Source organism: Panthera uncia, assembly GCF_023721935.1.
Source record: "Panthera uncia isolate 11264 chromosome D3 unlocalized genomic scaffold, Puncia_PCG_1.0 HiC_scaffold_8, whole genome shotgun sequence".
In the NCBI taxonomy this organism is placed as follows: Eukaryota; Metazoa; Chordata; class Mammalia; order Carnivora; family Felidae; genus Panthera; species Panthera uncia.
The window spans coordinates 64,678,602-64,697,047 of record NW_026057586.1 but is presented as its reverse complement, the minus strand read 5'-3'; the positions used below and the strand labels follow the sequence as shown (position 1 = coordinate 64,697,047).

General features: G+C 48.3%; 1 protein-coding gene across 2 annotated transcripts in view; it reads left to right on the top strand.

Annotated features, from left to right (window-relative positions):
• GNB1L (G protein subunit beta 1 like) overlaps nt 1-18,446 on the top strand; it is a 68,968-nt gene that overhangs the window by 16,402 nt on the left and 34,120 nt on the right. For both annotated transcript variants that reach the window (XR_007455476.1, XM_049620578.1), the window contains exons 2-4: nt 11,159-11,304; nt 11,794-11,919; nt 17,197-17,359. Coding sequence is in view for 1 of the 2 variants with exons in the window: in XM_049620578.1 (XP_049476535.1) it covers nt 11,180-11,304; nt 11,794-11,919; nt 17,197-17,359 (414 nt within the window). In the remaining variant the exon portion in view is untranslated. The remainder of the gene's footprint in view (nt 1-11,158; nt 11,305-11,793; nt 11,920-17,196; nt 17,360-18,446) is intronic.

Below are 18,446 nucleotides of genomic sequence, written 5' to 3'. Positions count from 1 at the left end.
ATAGTTGGATCTTTTTTTAAATAGCTTATCATTGTTGGATCTTATAATTAACATGTTGAGAGCATTTATATTTATTATAATCATTGATATGATTGTATTTTGGTCTACCGTTTTGTTATTTTCTCTTTTTCCTCTAGTTTTTTGGTTCCCCTCTCCCTCTTTCTTGTTTCCTTATGAATTATTTAAATATTTTCAAATACTCTTGTTTAAATTTTTCTATTGGCTTTGGCTGTATCTCTTTGTATTATATACTATGTTTTTAATGGTTGCTCTGGAGATTGCAGCGTACATTCTCAACCTTTCACAGTCTTCTTAGAGTTAATTTTTTTTTCATTTCAAGTAAAATATCGAAGCCTTGCAATCACATAGGTCCTCTTACTCTCCTGCTTTCATGTGATAGCTGTCATACTGAAAACCCCACCAGACAGTGTTATTTTAGTAATATACATGTTCACTTAAGGGGTGAAATTTTGCTTTTATATTTACCCAGATATTTACTGTTTGTCTTCCTCTGCCTCCTCGAAGGCCCATATTTCTTTCTGGTTCTCATTGTTTTTGAGCTGTAGAACCTCATTTAGTATTTCTTTTAGTCTATATCTGCTGGTGAGAAATTCTCTTCGTTTTCCTTCATCTGAGAATATTTTTGCCTTCATTCCCAAAAGAGAATTTACTGGATATAGAGGGGTTTTTTTTTTCCTTTTAATACTTTAAAGACACCCCACCGTCTCCTGGCTTCTGTGGTTACTGATGAGAAATCCACACTAATTCAGATTATTATTTCCCTATGTATGTGTCATCAATGTTGAGTTATTTTTCTTTATTATTTTCAACAGTTTAATTATGATGTGTTTGAATGTAGTTTTTATCCTGCTTATGGTTCATTGAGTCCTTAGATCTATAAATTGTTGTCTTTTCCCAAATTTGTAAAATTTCAGGCAGTGATTTATTCAAGTAATTTTCCTGCTCCATTTCTTTCTCTTCTTCTCAGACTTCAGTGACACAAATGTCAGACCTTTTACAGTTATTTCACAAGTCACTGAGGCTCTAATCGTTTATTTCAATCTTTTTCTTTTCTGTCTTCATACTGGATAATTTCTATTAATCAATCTTCATGTTCATTGGCTCTTTCCTTTGTCATCTCCCATTCCATATTGAATTTTTTTGTTTCAGATTATTGTATTATTTGGTTTGGACATTTCCTTTAAAAAAAAACTACCTTTTTAAAAATGTTTATTTATTTATTTTAAGAGAAGGAGAGAGCGTGCATGCAAGCCAGGGGAGGGGCAGAGAGAAAGGAAAGAGAGAATCCCAAGCAGGCTCTGCTCTGTCAGTGTGGAGCCCAGCACAGGGATCAGTCCCACACACCGTGAGATCATGACCTGAGCTGAAATCAAGAGCTGGACGCTTAACTGACTGAGCCACCCAGGTGCCCTAAAAAAATTGATTTCTATTTCTCTGTTGAGAACTTTGCTTCTGTTCATTTCAAGTGTGTTTACCTTTGCTGTATGGAGCATAATCCTAAAAGTTGCTTTAGAATCCTTAATGATACTCCCAACATCTGAATCGTCTCAAGGTAGGCATCTGTAAGTTGTCTTTTCCCATGAGAACTGGTCTCATTTCCTAGTTCATGGTATGTTGAATAATTTTGTATTGTATCCTAGACATGTCCTGGTTGAGTATTACTTTGGGCCCTCTGGAGAATGTTGAGTTTTGTATTAGCAGGCAGTCAATCCAGTTAGAATTGCCACACAGTTCTGTCTTGCCCTTTGTGGGCTATGGTTTTAATCTCTTTTCAATTTTCAAACCTTTTAAGATGTTCCTTTGGGTCCGTCCCAGGCTTATGAATCTCAGCAGTGAGCCTGGGACTTTTGTGGGTTCATTCACAGAATTGAGAGACCTTTTCCTTTAGCTCTTTCCTCTCTGCAATTCTCCCTCCCTCCCCTGCCCCCCACTCACACTCCATCCTGCAGGATTCTCTCTCTGGCCAAAAAGACAGAAGTTTCTCTCAGAGTCATTTCTCCCACACAGTTCTATGTCTGGGGCCCATTCTTGGGGCAGTGCTGAGAGAGAAAACAAACCATCAGGGATTTCCTCTCACATTCTTTAAACTCTTTGTAAAGTTGTTAGTCTAAGTTTTAGCCACTGCTGCATGGCAGCTATGCAAGCTGGGCCTATCCTCAAGGCAGTGCCTCAAGACATAATAATAAAAACAGAAAACTCATCCCCATACAGGTCACTTCTCCAAGGTTTTGCCTCCAAGGTCTGTCTGCTATTGTTCACTTTTCAAAATTTTTAGGTAATTGCTCTTCATATTTTGTCTGGAGTTTTTATAGTTGCGGTCAGCCAGAGAGAGAAAGCCTGTAGTGAGCTTATTGCTTCCTGGCCAGAATCTGTCAAAGTAGTTCCAATTTACATTTCTGCATGAGTGATGTTAAGCATCTTTTTATATGTTTAAGGGCCATTTTCATTTCTTGTGTATGTGAATTCATGTCTTTTGCCTATTTGGTCTTTGGACTTTACTTAATTTTGAAGATTTCTATGTATTTTATCTTATTTTATTTTTTGAGAGAGCAAGGGAGGGCCATAGGGAGAGAGAATCTGAAGCAGGCTCTACACCTAGCATGGAGCCTGACTCAGGGCTTGATCTCATGATCTTGAGATCATCACCTGAGCTGAAATCAAGAGTTTGACACTTACCCAACTGAGCCCTCAGGTGCCCCAAAGATTTCTGTATACTTTAGAAATATTAGAATTTTATCTCTTTCGACATGGAAAAAATTTTAAGTTTATTAGGTATTTTATCTTCTAAGTTGGTATTATGAATGGACTTTTCTTTAACAGGTTACTGTTTGGGCATAAGGAAGCTATTTGAGTTCTCTTTGTTAGTTTTTTTCCTGCTACCATAGTAAAGTTTTTTTTTTTTTTTTTACTGTTTGACTCTATTTTATGTTTGATTATCTAAGGTTCTCATGTATATATCATCATGTTATCTGGAAAATAATTTAATGTTTTCTTTTCTAAGTCATATGCCTTTAATTGATTTTTCTTATTTAATTGCATTGGTTTAAACCTCCAGTGCAGTGTTGAATAGTAGTATAGATGTTGGGTATTCTGATCTTAGAGGAAATACCTCCAGTATTCCTTCGTAAAGTAATGTCTGTAGAACTAAGGAGGGGATTGTGTGTGTGTGTGTGTGTGTGTGTGTGTGTGTGTGTGTATTTTAGTCATTTTTAGTCAGTTTCTATTTGGTTAGATGTTTTAATAAAAAATGGGTATTGAGGGGCGCCTGGGTGGCTCAGTCGGTTGGGCAGCCGACTTCGGCTCAGGTGGTGATCTTGTGGTCCGTGAGTTCGAGCCCCGCGTCGGGCTCTGTGCTGACAGCTCAGAGCCTGGAGCCTGTTTCAGATTCTGTCTCTCCCTCTTTCTGACCCTCCCCGTTCATGCTCTGTCTCTCTCTGTCTCAAAAATAAAAATAAACGTTAAAAAAAAATTTTTTTTAAATGGGTATTGAATACTGTCAAAGGCTTTTTTTTAGCATCTATGGAGATAATTATATGATTTTTCTCACTGATTTATTAATATGTTGTATGACATTAATGGATTTTCTAATTGAGCTAACCTTGCATTTCAAGGATAAATTCCACTTGGTCATCATGTATTATTTCTTTAATTTGATGTTATATTTTGTTTGCTAATATTTTACTATTTTTGCATGATATTCCTAAGTGATACTGGTCTCTACTTTCCCTCTGGTCAAAGCTTTAAATATATCTCACGAATTCTGGTTTATAGTGTTTTTCATTGTCATTTTTAAAATTTGTGGATTAAGTACTTCCCCCTTTACCTAAAATCTATTGTTTAATAAATGTTTAAAAAAAATTTTTATGTTTATTCATTTTTGAAAGACAGAGAGAGACAGAGCACAAGCAGGGGAGGGGTGGAGAGAGAGGGGGACACAGAATCAGAAGCAGGCTCCAGGCTCTGAGCTGTCAGCACAGAGCCTGATGCGAGGCTCGAACTCACAAACTGCGAGATCATGACCTGAGCCAAAGTCGGATGCTCAACCGACTGAGCCACCCAGGCGCCCCAAGTTTAATAAATGGTTTTAAATTTTTAGTTGGGAGGACACTTTAGTTTTTGTTTTGTTAATTTCTAGTTTAACTGTGCTGTGGTTATAGTATATGTTTATAATATTTCTTTTTAATGGAAATTACTGGTATTTTCTTTGTGACCCAATATACAATTTTTACACATGTTCATGTGCACTTAAGAAAAAGATGTAGTCTCTGTTAGTAGAGTGTAAAGTTCCATATGGATCCATAATATTTACCTCATGGAGTCTTCTATCTCCTTACTTACTATCATCTACTTGATAATGACTTGTACTGAGAGTAGTAGTATATCATGTTTTCCAATTATTGATGAGTTTTTTCTGTGACTCTTTACATTTCCTGTAGTTTCTGTTTTATAAAGGTGGTGTTTCTGTTGTTTAGCACATAGATATTCGCAGCTATCATATATTCATTGTGAATTGCAGCTTTTAGTATTGTAAAGTATCTGGGTTTGTCAATTCTAATGCTTTTCAGCTAAAATTCAACTTTGTTGACATCTGTATTTCAACTCCTGCTTTTTTTTATAGTTTCTTTTACCTGAAATACCTTTGTCCATCTCTAATTTTAGCCTTTTAGAATCACTATAATTTTTTGCTTATTAACTTTATAATCTGAGTATGGTTTTTCATCAGATATACGTGTCATGAATATTTTCTCCCTGTCTATAGCCTCATTTTTTTACACCCTTAATGTCTCTTGATGAGAATTAGGATTTTGAGTTTCATCCATGTGAGACTGAGTTTATACAGTTTCAATTTTGTGGAACAGTCTATTGTATGAATATATCAATTCTATCCTGTTCTGCAGTTGAGGGCCATTTGAGTTGTTTCTAGTTTTTATTAACATGCATAATATTGCTATGAACATTCTTCTACAAATCTCTCCTTGTACACATGTGAGAATTTCTTTAGTGTGTTTATCTAAGAAAGGGGACTGTTACATCATAAGGTGTGCAAACTAATCCCAGATTGTTTTCCAAAGTGATTCTTTCAATTTATGCTGCCGGTAGCATGGTAAAGGTTGCTAGTTGTCCCACATTGTAGTCAATATTTGACAGATTGTTTAATTTTTTGCTAATCTGCTAGGAGTGTAATTCTATCACACTGGTTTTGACAAGCATTTCCAAGATTAGGTTAAACATCTCTTTCATATGTTTATTAGCCATTTATGTTTCTTATGAAATATCTATTCAAATTCTTTCGCTTACTTTCCTTTTTGCTGTTTGCTTTCTTCTTGATCTATGTGTTCCTTATTCTGGTTATGAGTCCAGGGCAGATTTATCTTCCTTCCCCTCATCTAGAGTGCTTTTATAATTGTAAACCTACAGAAGAGCTGCAAGTGTAGCAGAGTAAATGCTTGCATACTCTTCACTTGTGTTCACCACTTGTTAACATGTTGCCACATTTGAAAACAATGTGCAGGGGCGCCTGGGTGGCTCAGTCGGTTGAGTGGCCGACTTCGGCTCAGGTCATGATCTCGCGGTCCGTGAGTTCAAGCCCCGCGTCGGGCTCTGTGCTGACCGCTCAGAGCCTGGAGCCTGTTTCAGATTCTGTGTCTCCCTCTCTCTCTGACCCTCACCCATTCATGCTTTGTCTCTCTGTGTCTCAAAAATAAATAAACGTTAAAAAAAAAAATTAAAAAAAAAAAAAAGAAAACAATGTGCAGACATCATGATGTTTCACCCTTGCAACACCATTGCCTGAGAATAAGGACATTCTTCTCCATAAAATACCACTGTCCTGCTGCCCAAGAAAATTAACAATAATTCCATATTATCTGTAGTCCATATTCGCATTTTCCCATTTGTCACCAAAATGTCCTTGATAGCCCCCACCTTTTTTGATCTAGAGTCTAATCAAGGTTCACCTGTTAGATTTGGTCATGATGCCTCTAGTCTCTCAATTTAGAACACTCACCCTGCTTTTTGCTCTTGTTTTTTCTCTTGATCTTGACCTTTATGATAAGTCTGAGCTAGTTATCTTGCCCAGTATCCCATAATCTAGATGTATCTGATTGTTTTCTGCAGGTTGTTGGCACAGATGTACAGGGATGGTTCCGTGTCTTCTGGCATCACCTCAGGAGAGAAGTGATGCTGGTTTGTTTACAATTGGCGGTGCCAGCTTCGATCTCATGGTGAAGGTGGTGACAGCCAGATGTCTCCATTGTTAAGGAACATTCTCCTTCTGTGATCAGTAAATAATCTGTAGTGTAATACCTTGGCACAATGTAGATCTCCTGTTTCCCAACAACCTTTCACCTGCCTGGATCTTTTTTCAAATCTGAGTGGTGATTTTATGCTCTCAACTTGGAGTTTTAGCTCCCTCTTTTTATTTCTTTAAGAGCATTAAATATCCCTGTTTTATATGCCTGAATGCTTTGTGCACTAGAGGTCTAGTTCTGCCTCTTGTTGTTTCTCATGGCTCTCACTCATGGTGCAATGTTTCCTTTTTTGTTTCTATGAGTTTTGGTTACTTGCATTTCATAGGGCTTTATCTATGAATTCATTCAGGCTGGTGTTGAAGGTGGGCTCCTTCTGAGAGACATTTACAGACTGAAGTTTTGAGGACCTCCCAAGGTGGTGTAAATTAGGACTAAACCCTGGGAGCTGGCATTATTCTGGCAACTCTGGTTGTAGGTTTACTTCTGGTTCAGTCTAACACTGAGAATTTAGCCTTGTGGGGGTCTCATCTTTATGGAGATACTCCTATGAGATTGCCCACTTTGGGAGAGCCCTAGCATTGTCTTTCATCGATTCAGAGGCCTTGCTTGAGAACCAGAATTCTGGGTCACTAATGTAACAAATGCCCTCAGGGCAGGCACCAACTGGGGGCCCGCAGACCTCCCTAGGTTTAATTCCACTGAAGTGTTGGGCCTGTGAAGGTTCTAAACTTTTTCTGTTGTTGTTGTTGTTGTTTGTTTTTACCAGCTTAGTGATGTACTGAAGATTTTGGTTTTTTATTTTATTAGCATTTTTAGTTGTTTTGTGGGCATCTATCCTGCTAGGTAGTAGTGCTTCCCTAGTCTGTGCTGGTTATGGAATTCTTAGTGCCTCTTGGGGCTGCTGGAGCTGTTCTAGGCACACATGTGGGAGGACTTGGGGTCCTCTTTGAGGCACTCCCAGCATCCTGTGTAGCCTGTCCTTATACTCCCAAGCAGGCAGGACCCAGTTGGCGGGGACAGGCAAGAGCAGTGCATGGGTATCTATCTCTGGGTGGTGGCTCCCCTGCTTGGGCTCACTTCATGCTCTTTTTGATTCCAAGCTTCTTCTAGGACCAGTGGCTCTGGGGCAGTAAAAGGAAAGGATTCTGTGACTGAGTGGGACCTGTTTGCAGGTTAGGCTGTGGGGCACACAGAGGTAGGGACCCGTGGTCTTTGGGTACCAGCTTCTCCCCTGGCCCTGCCTCCTCTGTGTTTGCCAGTCACTGGTTGGTTGTGTGTGTTCTCCTGCGCACCCCCCCACCCCCCAGGAGGGGCGTCCTTGGGTCCCTGTGGCTGCTGCACCTGCCCAAGGTACACATGGCTTTGTGGGATGGTAAGTTCCAAATGTAGCCCTGATGCCTTTCCACATGGGACCCTGCCCCCGCCCCTGCCCCTGCTGCTGTCCACACCAGGAGGGAGGGTCTGGGGCCCCTCTCTGTGTGGATGACCCTATGTAAGCCCTGCCAGACTGCTGCTTCTAAGTTGGGATGTAGGGGGGCGCTGTCATCATCCATGGGCCAAGGGCCTGAGGGGCTTTCAGGGGGGTGGGGGAGTGGGGGGTTCATAACATCAGTTGGAAAGGCTGTCAGAGTTGCGCAAATTGTGTCAGATTGTCTTTCTTTTTAATTTTGAAAAGAATGTGTCTCTCTTTGACATCTCGAAGAGCAGGCAGAATCCGAAGTTGTGCTCAGTGGATTGAGTTTCATGTTCCTTTGCCCTCTGGGAGGAAAAGACAAGTGACAGAACAGGGAGACGAAGCAGCGGCGGGCGGCTGGTATCACGCACTGGTGTTGCACAAGGGGCTGTGGCCTCCGCTCCGGGAGGCCCAGTGCCAGGGAAGATAGGATAACGCGATTATTCTCAATTAGATTAATAAAGAATAATTAGATGTCATAAATCAAGTAATCATAGGATATTGTCATGGGAAAAATATGTAGCTAGAATTAATTAGTTTTCAAATAAAGCATTTATTTTAATTGCTTGAAATGATGGAGCCCTTAATTGCCGATGCATCATTTTGGCCTGAACATTTTGGTTGTTGTAACAACGTGACGGGTTTGTTCCCTGCAGTTCTGGGGAAACAATAGAGGAGAACTTGATTTCATCACCTCAGACTGAGCCTTGTGCTGGTGAGGTTCTGGAAACTCCCATCAGGCCGCAGGCAGGTGGCAAGTGTGGGCTGGGCTTCGGCTGGCACTGCCCAAGGCCCCCGTGCTGTCTATGAATGTGTGTGTGAGTATGTGCATGCATGTGCATGCGTGTGTATGTATATATGAGTGGATGTGAATGTGTGTGCCTCCTGTGCATGTGCGCAAGCACGCGCTTGAACATGGTGTGTGTGCAAGTCGGGACTGTACCGTGGGAACCTGCACAGAAGTGGCCTGTAGGACTCCAAGGCCTGGACTGTGGGGTGGAATGCTCCCCACTCCCTAGCCCCTAGAGACCAGGGCTTTTCTGGTGGGTTGATGTGCATTAGCGGGGTTCTCCATTCTTGGGTTTTTCCAAATCTGGGATCCTGGAGCTGATCAGCTATTCTTGCAGAGCAGGCATAGCACAGACAGTCAGTAGCTTCTGAGGATCCAATAGCTGCTCCTCGGAACTTATCCCAAGCCCACCTGCTTGAAGGTAGCCTAGCAGGGTTTGTGGCCCCAGCCCAGAAGCATCTCCAGGCAGCTTACCTGTCCCACAGCAGAGCAGGGGCCATGGGTTGTGGAGCAGTGTGGGGTCAGGTTCTTCTGCCCACAGGAGGCTGTCCTTATGTTTGAGAAGAGTCATTTGGTTTTCAGCCAAAGGTGAGAGGGGCTTTTAGAGTGAAAACCCTAAAAAAGACAGAAAGAAAGAAAGAAAGAAAGAAAGAAAGAAAGAAAGAAAGAAACAAGGATTTGGCTATTTGTAAGGCACATTCCGAGGGACCCCTTCCTTCTCTTTGAAACCCCTCGATGAAGGCAGGATGGAGCTGTAGAGTGGCTTCCTGGGGTCTCTCACCATTAAGGGTAAGCATCTGCCCCTTCTTGGCCCTGGCCCTGTAGTCTCTGCTCTGGGTCATTAGGATCTCAGCCCCCAGCCCTACTTCCAGCCCTCACATGGGCCAGGCCTCAGCCAGCCTGGTGCTGGCAATGGCCTCCTGCCGGGTCTGTGCAGCGTTTCCCAGGTTCCTGTGGTCTCCAGAGGCTCGGGTCACTGACCGCCTTGTGCTGCCTTGGTGACTTGGAGCCCCCTGGTTTGCAAGTCCCCAGCTGCCTTGACGGTGGCATTTCTTAGGTGTTTTGAACCTTTTGCTTAATCAAGCTACTCCTGGCTCTATTCTGACGGGAGAGAGAGAGAACGAAAGGGTCTGGGATGGTTTCAAGGAGGGAGGTACACAGGGCTTCGCTGTTAAGGGTGTGGATGAAGCAGTGCCTGGACTGATCTGCTGGAGAAACCCATGCCTCTCTTGCCTCTGCGCCTGCTCATTTGCCTGTCCTCAGCCTGCAGCCCTCTCCTGCATGGGCCTCCTCCGTCCTTGGCCTAGAACCCTCCCTAACCTCTGGCATAGGCCAGGGCCCCCTCCTGGAGGCATGCTGTCTTCTCTGCTCTTGTCCTTTTCCCTGCCCCAATTCCTCTGGTGGCTGTGGCTGTGGCTGCTGCAGTGGTCGGGTGGCCTCCTCCCTGATGGGCAGGTTGGGAAGTGTCTCAGAGCCCAGCAGGAGAGGCCCTCCTGATGAAGTTACTACAGTTCCCCAGCGGTCTGCTCCTGGCCTTTCCCTTTCAACCTTCAGCCTGGCCTGGGACCTGCCCCTTGGTCATTGGGGCAGGTCACTTCTGGTCCAGCAACCGCCCCTGTACCATCACTGGGGCAGGCTCAGGCGGGGACACGGGGAGGCTTCTTCTTTCAGGTGGGTGGGCCCCAGCAGGCTTTAAACATAGGACCAGTGATTTGAGGAAGGGTCACTCATCTGTGATATCAGTCCTCCAGGGGAGTGGCAAGGTGACTCAGTCTCTTGCCCCTTGCCCACACACCAGTGCCCAAACCACTCTGCCCCTTTGTGGCAGCATGCCACTTCAGGCCTGGGTCTGAGTGGCCTGGGGCAGCTCACCAGATCAGTCTCTGCCCTAGTTTCACCAACAGTAAATGGGGTGCTGCCTTCTCGAAGGGTGGTTGTGCAGGCCTTCAGGACCCAGCAGACGGTATATTTTAGCACACGTGAGGGAGAGGGTCCTCTCCATCTTTGGGTCCTCCTTGCCCAGGGACCCCACACACCTCTTGTCTGTCCATTGGTTCATCCCTTCAGTATACACTTGCTGAGCAGCTGCTATGTGCTTGGCCAGGCCTGTGGTCTGGGGGGAGCAGACCGGCATGGCCCCTGTTCTCACAAGCTTGCTGCGGGGCCAAGGGGCAGCATGTCCCGGCATGTCTTTGCCCCATTTGCAGGGAGGAGAGGAGATGGGCCTCGTGAGGGAGGAGGGAGACTGAATTTGCAGGATTCAGCTAGGTCCAGAGATGAGACTGGGTGTGTGGAGAGCCCAAGTGAGGAGGAGTCTTCCCTGGCTAGAGCAGTGCTGCTGCAGCCAGTGGGGTCCAGGGAGCCAGAAGTTACAGCCGGTGGGTGGACAGGGAGGCCTGGAGGCCAGTGGCAGGCTCTATGCAGGACACTGAGGGTAAGAGTGGCCTCAGAAGGGTGTGGGTGCCATGGTGCCCACCCAGAGATAGTATAGGTTGGGACCACGGTGATGCCATTTGAGTGTAGAGGCCAATAGGCAGGATGGAAGACAGGCTGAAGGGGGTGGGCAGCATCCAGGGGGGCTCCTACTGACTACCTTCCTGAAGGATGACAGGTGTGTCACTTACACCCTCCCTTGGTCCCCAGGTAACTGCACCCCCTCCCGATATGGCAGCCTCGCCGCTCCCACCCCCAGACCCGCGGTTTGTCCTCCGAGGTACCCAGTCGGCAGTACATGCACTGCATTTCTTCGGAGGAGCCGAAGGGCAGGGGCAGCCGCTGCTCCTCTCAGGGTGAGTAGCTGTGGCCCCAACCTAACCTCAGGGGTTAGCCCAGGGTGAATTCAGAAGGTGGTGGGCTAGCAATGAGCCCGGCGCTCAGTTGGGGGTCCTAGTGAAGGGCTCAGCCTGCCCATCACTCGGGCTTTTCAGAGCCCACTCGACAAGCTGTCCCTTGGGCCGGCCCCCGTCAGAGGAGGTAGGAACATGCCCTCTCTGTTATAGACACCATCCAGTTTACAGTGTCGATGGAGCTCCCCCATTCCTCTCCAGAGAAGTAGACTCTGCCTGAGGGACTCTCTGCCCACCATCCTTGGAAAAGGAGCACTGTGCCACTTTTACCTACCCTTAGTTCACATGTACAGCCATCACCTAAACGAAAACCCAACAACGGAACGTCTGGTCCACCAACTGGGTGGTTTCCAGGCCAGCCCTACAGAGCATGCTGGGAATGTCCTCCACTGATGCCTCTTCCTGAGTCTGTGCTTGCACTTGTCAGAACAGATCCCTGAGTGGGCTGGTGCACATCTGGAGCCTGCAGACACGGAGGGCGGTTGCTACCCTGGACGGCCATCGGGGCCAGTGCGTAACCTGGCTGCATTCATTGCCTCAAGGGCACCAGCTCCTCAGGTGGGTCTTGGTGGCGGTGAGTGCAGTCCCAAAGGAGTTAAGCCGTGGCCTTCACCAGGGGCCAAGAGCTTGCCAGTGGAGGCTCTTGGGGTTTCCCCCAGCTGCCAGGCAGCCCCTCCCAGTGCGGAGCAGTGTGACCTCTGCCCTTGGTCTGCCCTGAGACTGTAGGTGGGCTGGGTGCCCATCACTGCAGCGTCTGTGACCACTGCACTATCCAGGCACGTGCCCACTGAGATGATGAACACAGAAAGCAGCTCTGTCTACAGCCCCACACCTCCCTGGCCTGAGCAGGCCTCTCCAGGGGCAAGAGCTGGGGGCTCAATGGCTGAGCCCAAGGCATCTCCTTAGAGGAGCCTCAACTTCCCTTCCCCAGGGCTCTGGTGTCACAGCGGCTGCTTTGATGGGTGGCCACCTTCCCACGAGGTGGCTAGGACTGGTCACCAGGGTGGTGCAAAGCCTAAACCTAATGCCTACCCACTGACTGGGGCTGTGCTCCAAACCCTGAGTGTGGCCACCCCTAGGGGCACTGACAGTGCCACATAGGCACCCACGTCCATGGCATTTGGGCTGACCAGCGCAGGGTGAGATGGGATGGCGAGAGCGAGGTGGGATCTGGCACTCCTGGTAGAAGAAACTGCGTGTGCCAAAGCCACTGCAGGCCCAGCCTGTGCGTGTCGTAGGGGCTGTGAGGGATGGAGGCCGGGCAGCAGAGCCCAGAGGGGGCTGTGTTCTGGCACTGCCACCACAGCTTTGTGGGGGTACCAGCCTGGGGACTCCAGGTGAGAGGTGGGCCAAGAGGCAGCAGGAAGGGGCAGGTGGGTAAGAGAATGAGTTTATGTCTACCAAGTTTAAGTGAAACTTTCCTGAATGCCCTCCAGGACAGGTCTGTGTTTCTTCTCTAGATTTGGAGCCCAGACGTCTGGGTACCATGGTTCCCAGTCCCCAGAGGAGGAGGCCTGTGTCAGCGCCCCACCCATCTTCAAAGCACTTTTGTGCCAGACATACCGTTCCCACCACCCTGAAGGTGGCTTGCAGGTGACTGACAGACTGGAGGTATCCGAAAGGGCAGTGGCCCCGGATGTATGTGCTTGCAGGGCCGTTGCGGCACCTTGCCCCCTCCCTGGCCAAGCTGGCCCCCATCTCCAGTTGGTAGGGAAGGCCCTCCATACAGTTGTGGTCTTTCCCTGATCCTCAGAATAGATGTTGCGCCCAAATACCCCACTTGCACTGGAAGTTACTATTTGTAAACATTCCTCTTGAGTTTTTAGCTGAGGCCTTAGACCCTTTGGGGTCTCCTACTCCTCCAGGGCCCAGATACCTTGGGTTGTTCTCAGGGAACTCCTGGCCCTGAATTCTGCTCCCTGAGCTGGCCTGATGCTGTGTGGGGAATAAATGTTGATAGTACCTCCCCTTCCAACCTGGATGGCACGGCGGTGGTCCTGCTCTGGGCAGGAGGCCCATGGGTCAGGAGGTCCACAGCACAGACTGTGCAGGTACTTGGAATGCCCAGGTGCATTTACGTTGCACTAGAGGCCGTGCACCCAGCTGTGTTTGGAGCCAAGTCTCTCTAAAGTGGCCCTTGAGAAAGGAAGGTACACTTTCATGTCAAGGGGAGGCCAGAGGACAGAAAGCTGGGAGCCAGGCTGAGAGTTAGGTGCCGCCTGCGTGCCTGAGAGCACACCTGTGCCAGTGACAGCCACCTGGGTGGATTTGTTTCCTCCCTTTTTCATTGCAAATTGTGCATACTTAGAGAAAAGTGCACATAACATGTTTACAGACCGTTGTGTTATTACAGAGTGGACACCTGGGTAACCACTCCAGTCAGGAAACAGAACACTGCCGGGCATGATGTCTGCCCTCCTCCTGGCCTCGGGAGGCAGCCCCTTGCACCTTATTCTCATTGTATCATCTGAATGTGCATTTCCAAAAAGCATGGAGTCATCATGTCTAATTTTTTCTCTACTTAAAAAAATGGAGCCATACAGAGCAGCTTCCTCTGTATATGACTTCTTCTGTTCAGCTTTACGTTGTGAGATCCACCATCATGCTACACAGTGCATTGTGTGGGTTTTTTCCTGTGTGGTGTTCCACTGGATGTGGATTGTTTACCATTCTACTGTCAGTAGAGATCTCGGTTGTCCACTTGGGGCTGAGAATGACGCTTAGGAAGGCTCCTATCTGGGTTGCCTGGGTGGCAGTTAAGCGTCCAACTCTTGATCTCAGCTTAGGTCTTGATCTCAGGGTTGTGTGAGCACAAGCCCCTCATGGGGCTCCATGCTGGGCATGGAGCCTACTTAAAAAAAAAAAGAAAAGAAAAGAGAAGAAAAAAAATCTTAAAAAGAAAGAGTCCCATCTGGGTCTCCTGGTGCCAGGTGTGCCGTGTCTGTAGGTGGGACCCTATACCCAGAGGTGGGCCGTCCGGGCCACAGGGTGTGCACATGTTGGGCTGCTCAGAAGGTGGCAGGCTGTCCCCAGTGCAGTAGGTGACCCCACCCTTCCACTGCCCCCTGGGGCCTGGGAGCTTCTGGTGTGGCCTCATTTGCATTTTCCTGACCACTTAGTGAGCCAGCCCTCTTCTGCGTTCGTTAGCCACTGGGACAAAGTCTTCCTTAAATGCACATTTCTTTATTGGATTGACTACCTTTTTCTTACTGAGAGTTCTTTTTATATTCTGGATATGGTTGATATTTTTATATCACCAGTTACTTCTCCACATGGTGGCTTACAGTTTGCACTCACTTAATGGTGTCTTTCATGAGCAGAAGTTAGCCATTGAAATGGAATCAAATCTGCTATCTTTCCCTTATGGCTGGAGCTTCACTCTTGTTTCTTTTTGCCCACACTTCATTTGGAATTGCCTGTCGGTATGGATGAGCATTCTTTGTTTCCATCCGGATACCCGGTGGTCTTGTCCTCCCTGCCCTTATTTCCCCTCCAAGTTCAGTGATGTGGGCAGTTGAGGAGGTAGGTAGTGGGGAGTGGCTTCCAGGCAGGGATGTTGGAGTGGCATGCCCAGTGGCCAGAGAACCAGGGTGATGGGGGCAAGGTCTCAGAGTGGCTGGGGAGGTTGGGAGACTGGCTGCATCATGCAAGCAAGCTTGTTGGAGGAGCATGGCAGTAAATATCTTGAGGAAAAATGGGAGGCAGATTTTTCATGGGTCAGAGAAGGAAGTCACAAACCTGAGAAGGAGGAGGTGGGGAGGAAGAGGCCTCAGGGCATCAGCATGAACTTGTGGCATTTTGAAAATATATACACAAAGGTAGATACAGAAATTCTTGTGTGTGTATGTTTGCATGTGTGAGTGTGCGTGTTTGTGTGTGTGAGGTATGTTTGCACGTGTGAGTCTGTGTGTGTGGTATGTTTGCGTGTGTGTGTGTGTGTGTGTGTGTGGTATGCTTGCATGTGTGACTGTGTGTGTGGTATGTTTGTGTGTGTGTGTGTGTATGTGTGTGTGTCTGTGAGGTATGTTTGCGTGTGCGAGTCTATGTGTGTGTGTGGTACGTTTGTGTGTGAGTCTGTGGGTGGGTGTGAGTCTGTGTGTGTGTGTGAGGTATGTTTGCATGTGTGTGTGTGAGGTATGTTTGCGTGTGTGAGTCTGTGTGTGTGAGTCTGAGTGTGTGTGAGGTATGTTTACGTGTGTGAGTCTGTGTGTATGTGAGGTATGTTTGCATGTGTGAGTGTGTGTATGAGGCATTTGCATGTGTGAGGTACGTGTGTGAAATATGTTCGCCTGTGTGAGTCTGTGTGTGTGGGGAGGTGTTTGCGTGTGTGAGTGAGCTGTGTGTGTGTGTATTTCCTGGCTCTGTCTGCTGAGAGGGCCTGGTGGCGGCAACACCTCACAACAGTGAACAACACCAGCATCCAGATCTTGGTTTGCAAATATCTCTCTGCACTGAAAGGAACGAGGGTCCCTTGGAGAAATGATACTAGGTCTGGAATATCTTGCTGATGGACACGTGTCAGAAGGACCCTGAGCCAGCTTGAAGGGGGTCCCATTGGCCGATCTGGGATGGTTTCGCACAAAAATAAATAATGAGAAGTGTAGATGACAACCCACTGAGTAACACAGGAATGTGTAAGTCCAGAGCAATGGGGAGCAAAAGTCCGTTCTTCCTGTGGGATAGCACCTTGTAATTGTAGAAGGTGGTGGGCTTGGGAGTCACCCACCAGTGGCTGTGAAGGCCTCAAGGACAGGTGGGCAGCCCTGCTGTGTGCCAAGGCTGAGCCATTTGAGGGTTAGGATGCAGACTGACAACTAGAGTCCTGTGTCTTTGTAAAGGTGTTTTTCCTTTAACTTTTCAGTATCGAGTTGACACGCTTCTCCAACATCCCGCAGGTCGGCTCCTGGGTGCCCTTCCCCTTGGTCACATTGTGTCATACATTTGTCATAGTCTGCAGTTTGTCTTGGGACCCTGACACCCTGGCTGTTTTCTAAATGTGTACACATCAAAGTCTGCTCTTTGTGGACTCGTCCTGTGGGCTTGACGATGCCCACAATCACATAGGGCCACCCCAGGGCCACACAGGGCGGTCAGCACGCTGCAGGGCCTCTGTGCACCCCCTGTAGGCAGTACCCCTAGTCCTCCACATGCCATCATGCTCCCCCCCGCCACACACACACACAACGCCCCACCAGGGGAATCGTACAGAAGGTGGCCTTTAAGCTCTGGCTCCCCTCACTTAGCAGATGTTCCTACAGGTGGTTGCATGCGCCCCAGTTTGTCCCTGTCTGTTGCTGAGTGGAATTCTGTGGTGTGGATGCGTCACTGGTTTCTCAGTCTCCTGTTGAAGGGTTGTTTCTTGTTTGGCTCGGGCAGTTATGAACAGAGCTTCTGTAAACATTTGTGTATGGGCTTTTATGTGAATATAGGTTTTAAATTCACTTGGGAGAATTCGTGAGGGTGGGATTGCTGGGTTGTCAAAGTTCATTCACAAACAGAAGGAAGAGGGTGAACTCATGCTTGAGCAGCATAGGGAGTGGCAGAAAGGGCGTGGGAGGCTGGGCTTGGGGCAGGGGCCATGAGGTACCCTGGGCCTGGGTTCATAGTGCACCCCTGGGACGACCCATGAATGTGTCAGGCATCAGGCATCTTGGATGCAAAGCCCTTCCTTCGCTGCAGTTACCCAGCCAGATAATCGAGGCCTTCTAGGTCCCTCTCTGGAAAGTGTCCCTTGCCTGCCTTCGGCGTCAGGCTGGCCCTGGCATGCTCGTCCAGGTGGGACACCCAATCTGCTCACCTGGGAGGCTCACGTTCTGTCTCCTCTTGGTCTGGCAGTCAGGGCCGGGACCTGAAGCTGTGCCTATGGGACCTGGCGGAGGGCAGAAACACTGTCGTGGACTCCATGCGCCTGGAGAGCATGGGCTTCTGCAGGAGCACCGTCCTGGCCAGGGGTCAGGGGCACTGGATGCTGGCCATGCCGGGGAGAGGCAGTGACGAGGTGAGCACCAGCCCATGTGGTGCCCCTGGCTCCACAAGCTGCTGGCACTTGGTTTCCCTAAACACATATGCTCATCCTAAGCACCTGTTACAGGAACCCTGTGCCCACCACAGAACCCCACAGAGTGGTGGGTCTAGGTCTGTCTGCTGGATCACAGCTCCAGGGGCCTTGACCTGGCCTCCTGTGAGGTGTCCAGTGGTGAGAGTCAGGAAGGGAGGCCCTAGCACCCAGTATCATATGGCACAGGATGGGCGAATGTCAGGGGAGAGACTGCTCAGACAGGTCCTCAGAGGACTTAGGAGGAGACACACATGGGGGGATGACCCAGCAGGCCAGCAGGAGGTGGTGGGAGAGAAAGTGAGGCCTTATGGAAGTCTGGGCATCGGAGCCAGGGCAGCAGGGGAGGGCGGCCTTCTGGGGAGCTGAACTGGGTCCTGGCATGAGAGACCTCAGTCAGATGTGGGATGCTGGGGGCAAAGACTGGTACCAGGGAAGTAAGCTCAGTATAGAGGGCACAGGTGAGCAGAGGAACTCAGGGAATGGGGCTTCGGGTGGGTGTGATGGAGCCTCGGAAGTCACCATCATATGGGGCTCCGGCCAGAACAGCTAGCAGTAGTTGGTGACAGGGAGCTGGGCAGGCTAGACAGCATGTCCACACCCCCAGAGGCAGAAGAGGCAGAGCCCACCATGGGAAGCAATGCCCAGGACATGGGAACAGATGGTGGGACGCAAGGGTGGGAGGGTAAGGTGGAAGATGTGGGTATGGGTGGAGGTGCCAGCTCTTGGGGAGCTGAAAGGAAATTGAAGAAAAAACCCAGAAGCAGCAGCCAGACAGGCCTGGTGAGTGTCGGGGCATGGCTGCTCAAGGGCCGGGCCGAGTGTAGGGGGTCAGGGGCTCTGAGTATGGGCAGGGAGGGCTGGGGTGTGCACACGTACAAGGGGAGGGAGCCTCCTGTCTCCTTGTCCCCTGCTGGCCCCAAGAGGCAGTGCAGCAGGCAGCGCTGCGCAGGGACCCGAGGCCGCGTGCACACAGTGAGGTTTGGCCCCCACCCAAGAAGACTCGTTTGTCTTAAAGATTCAGTTCATA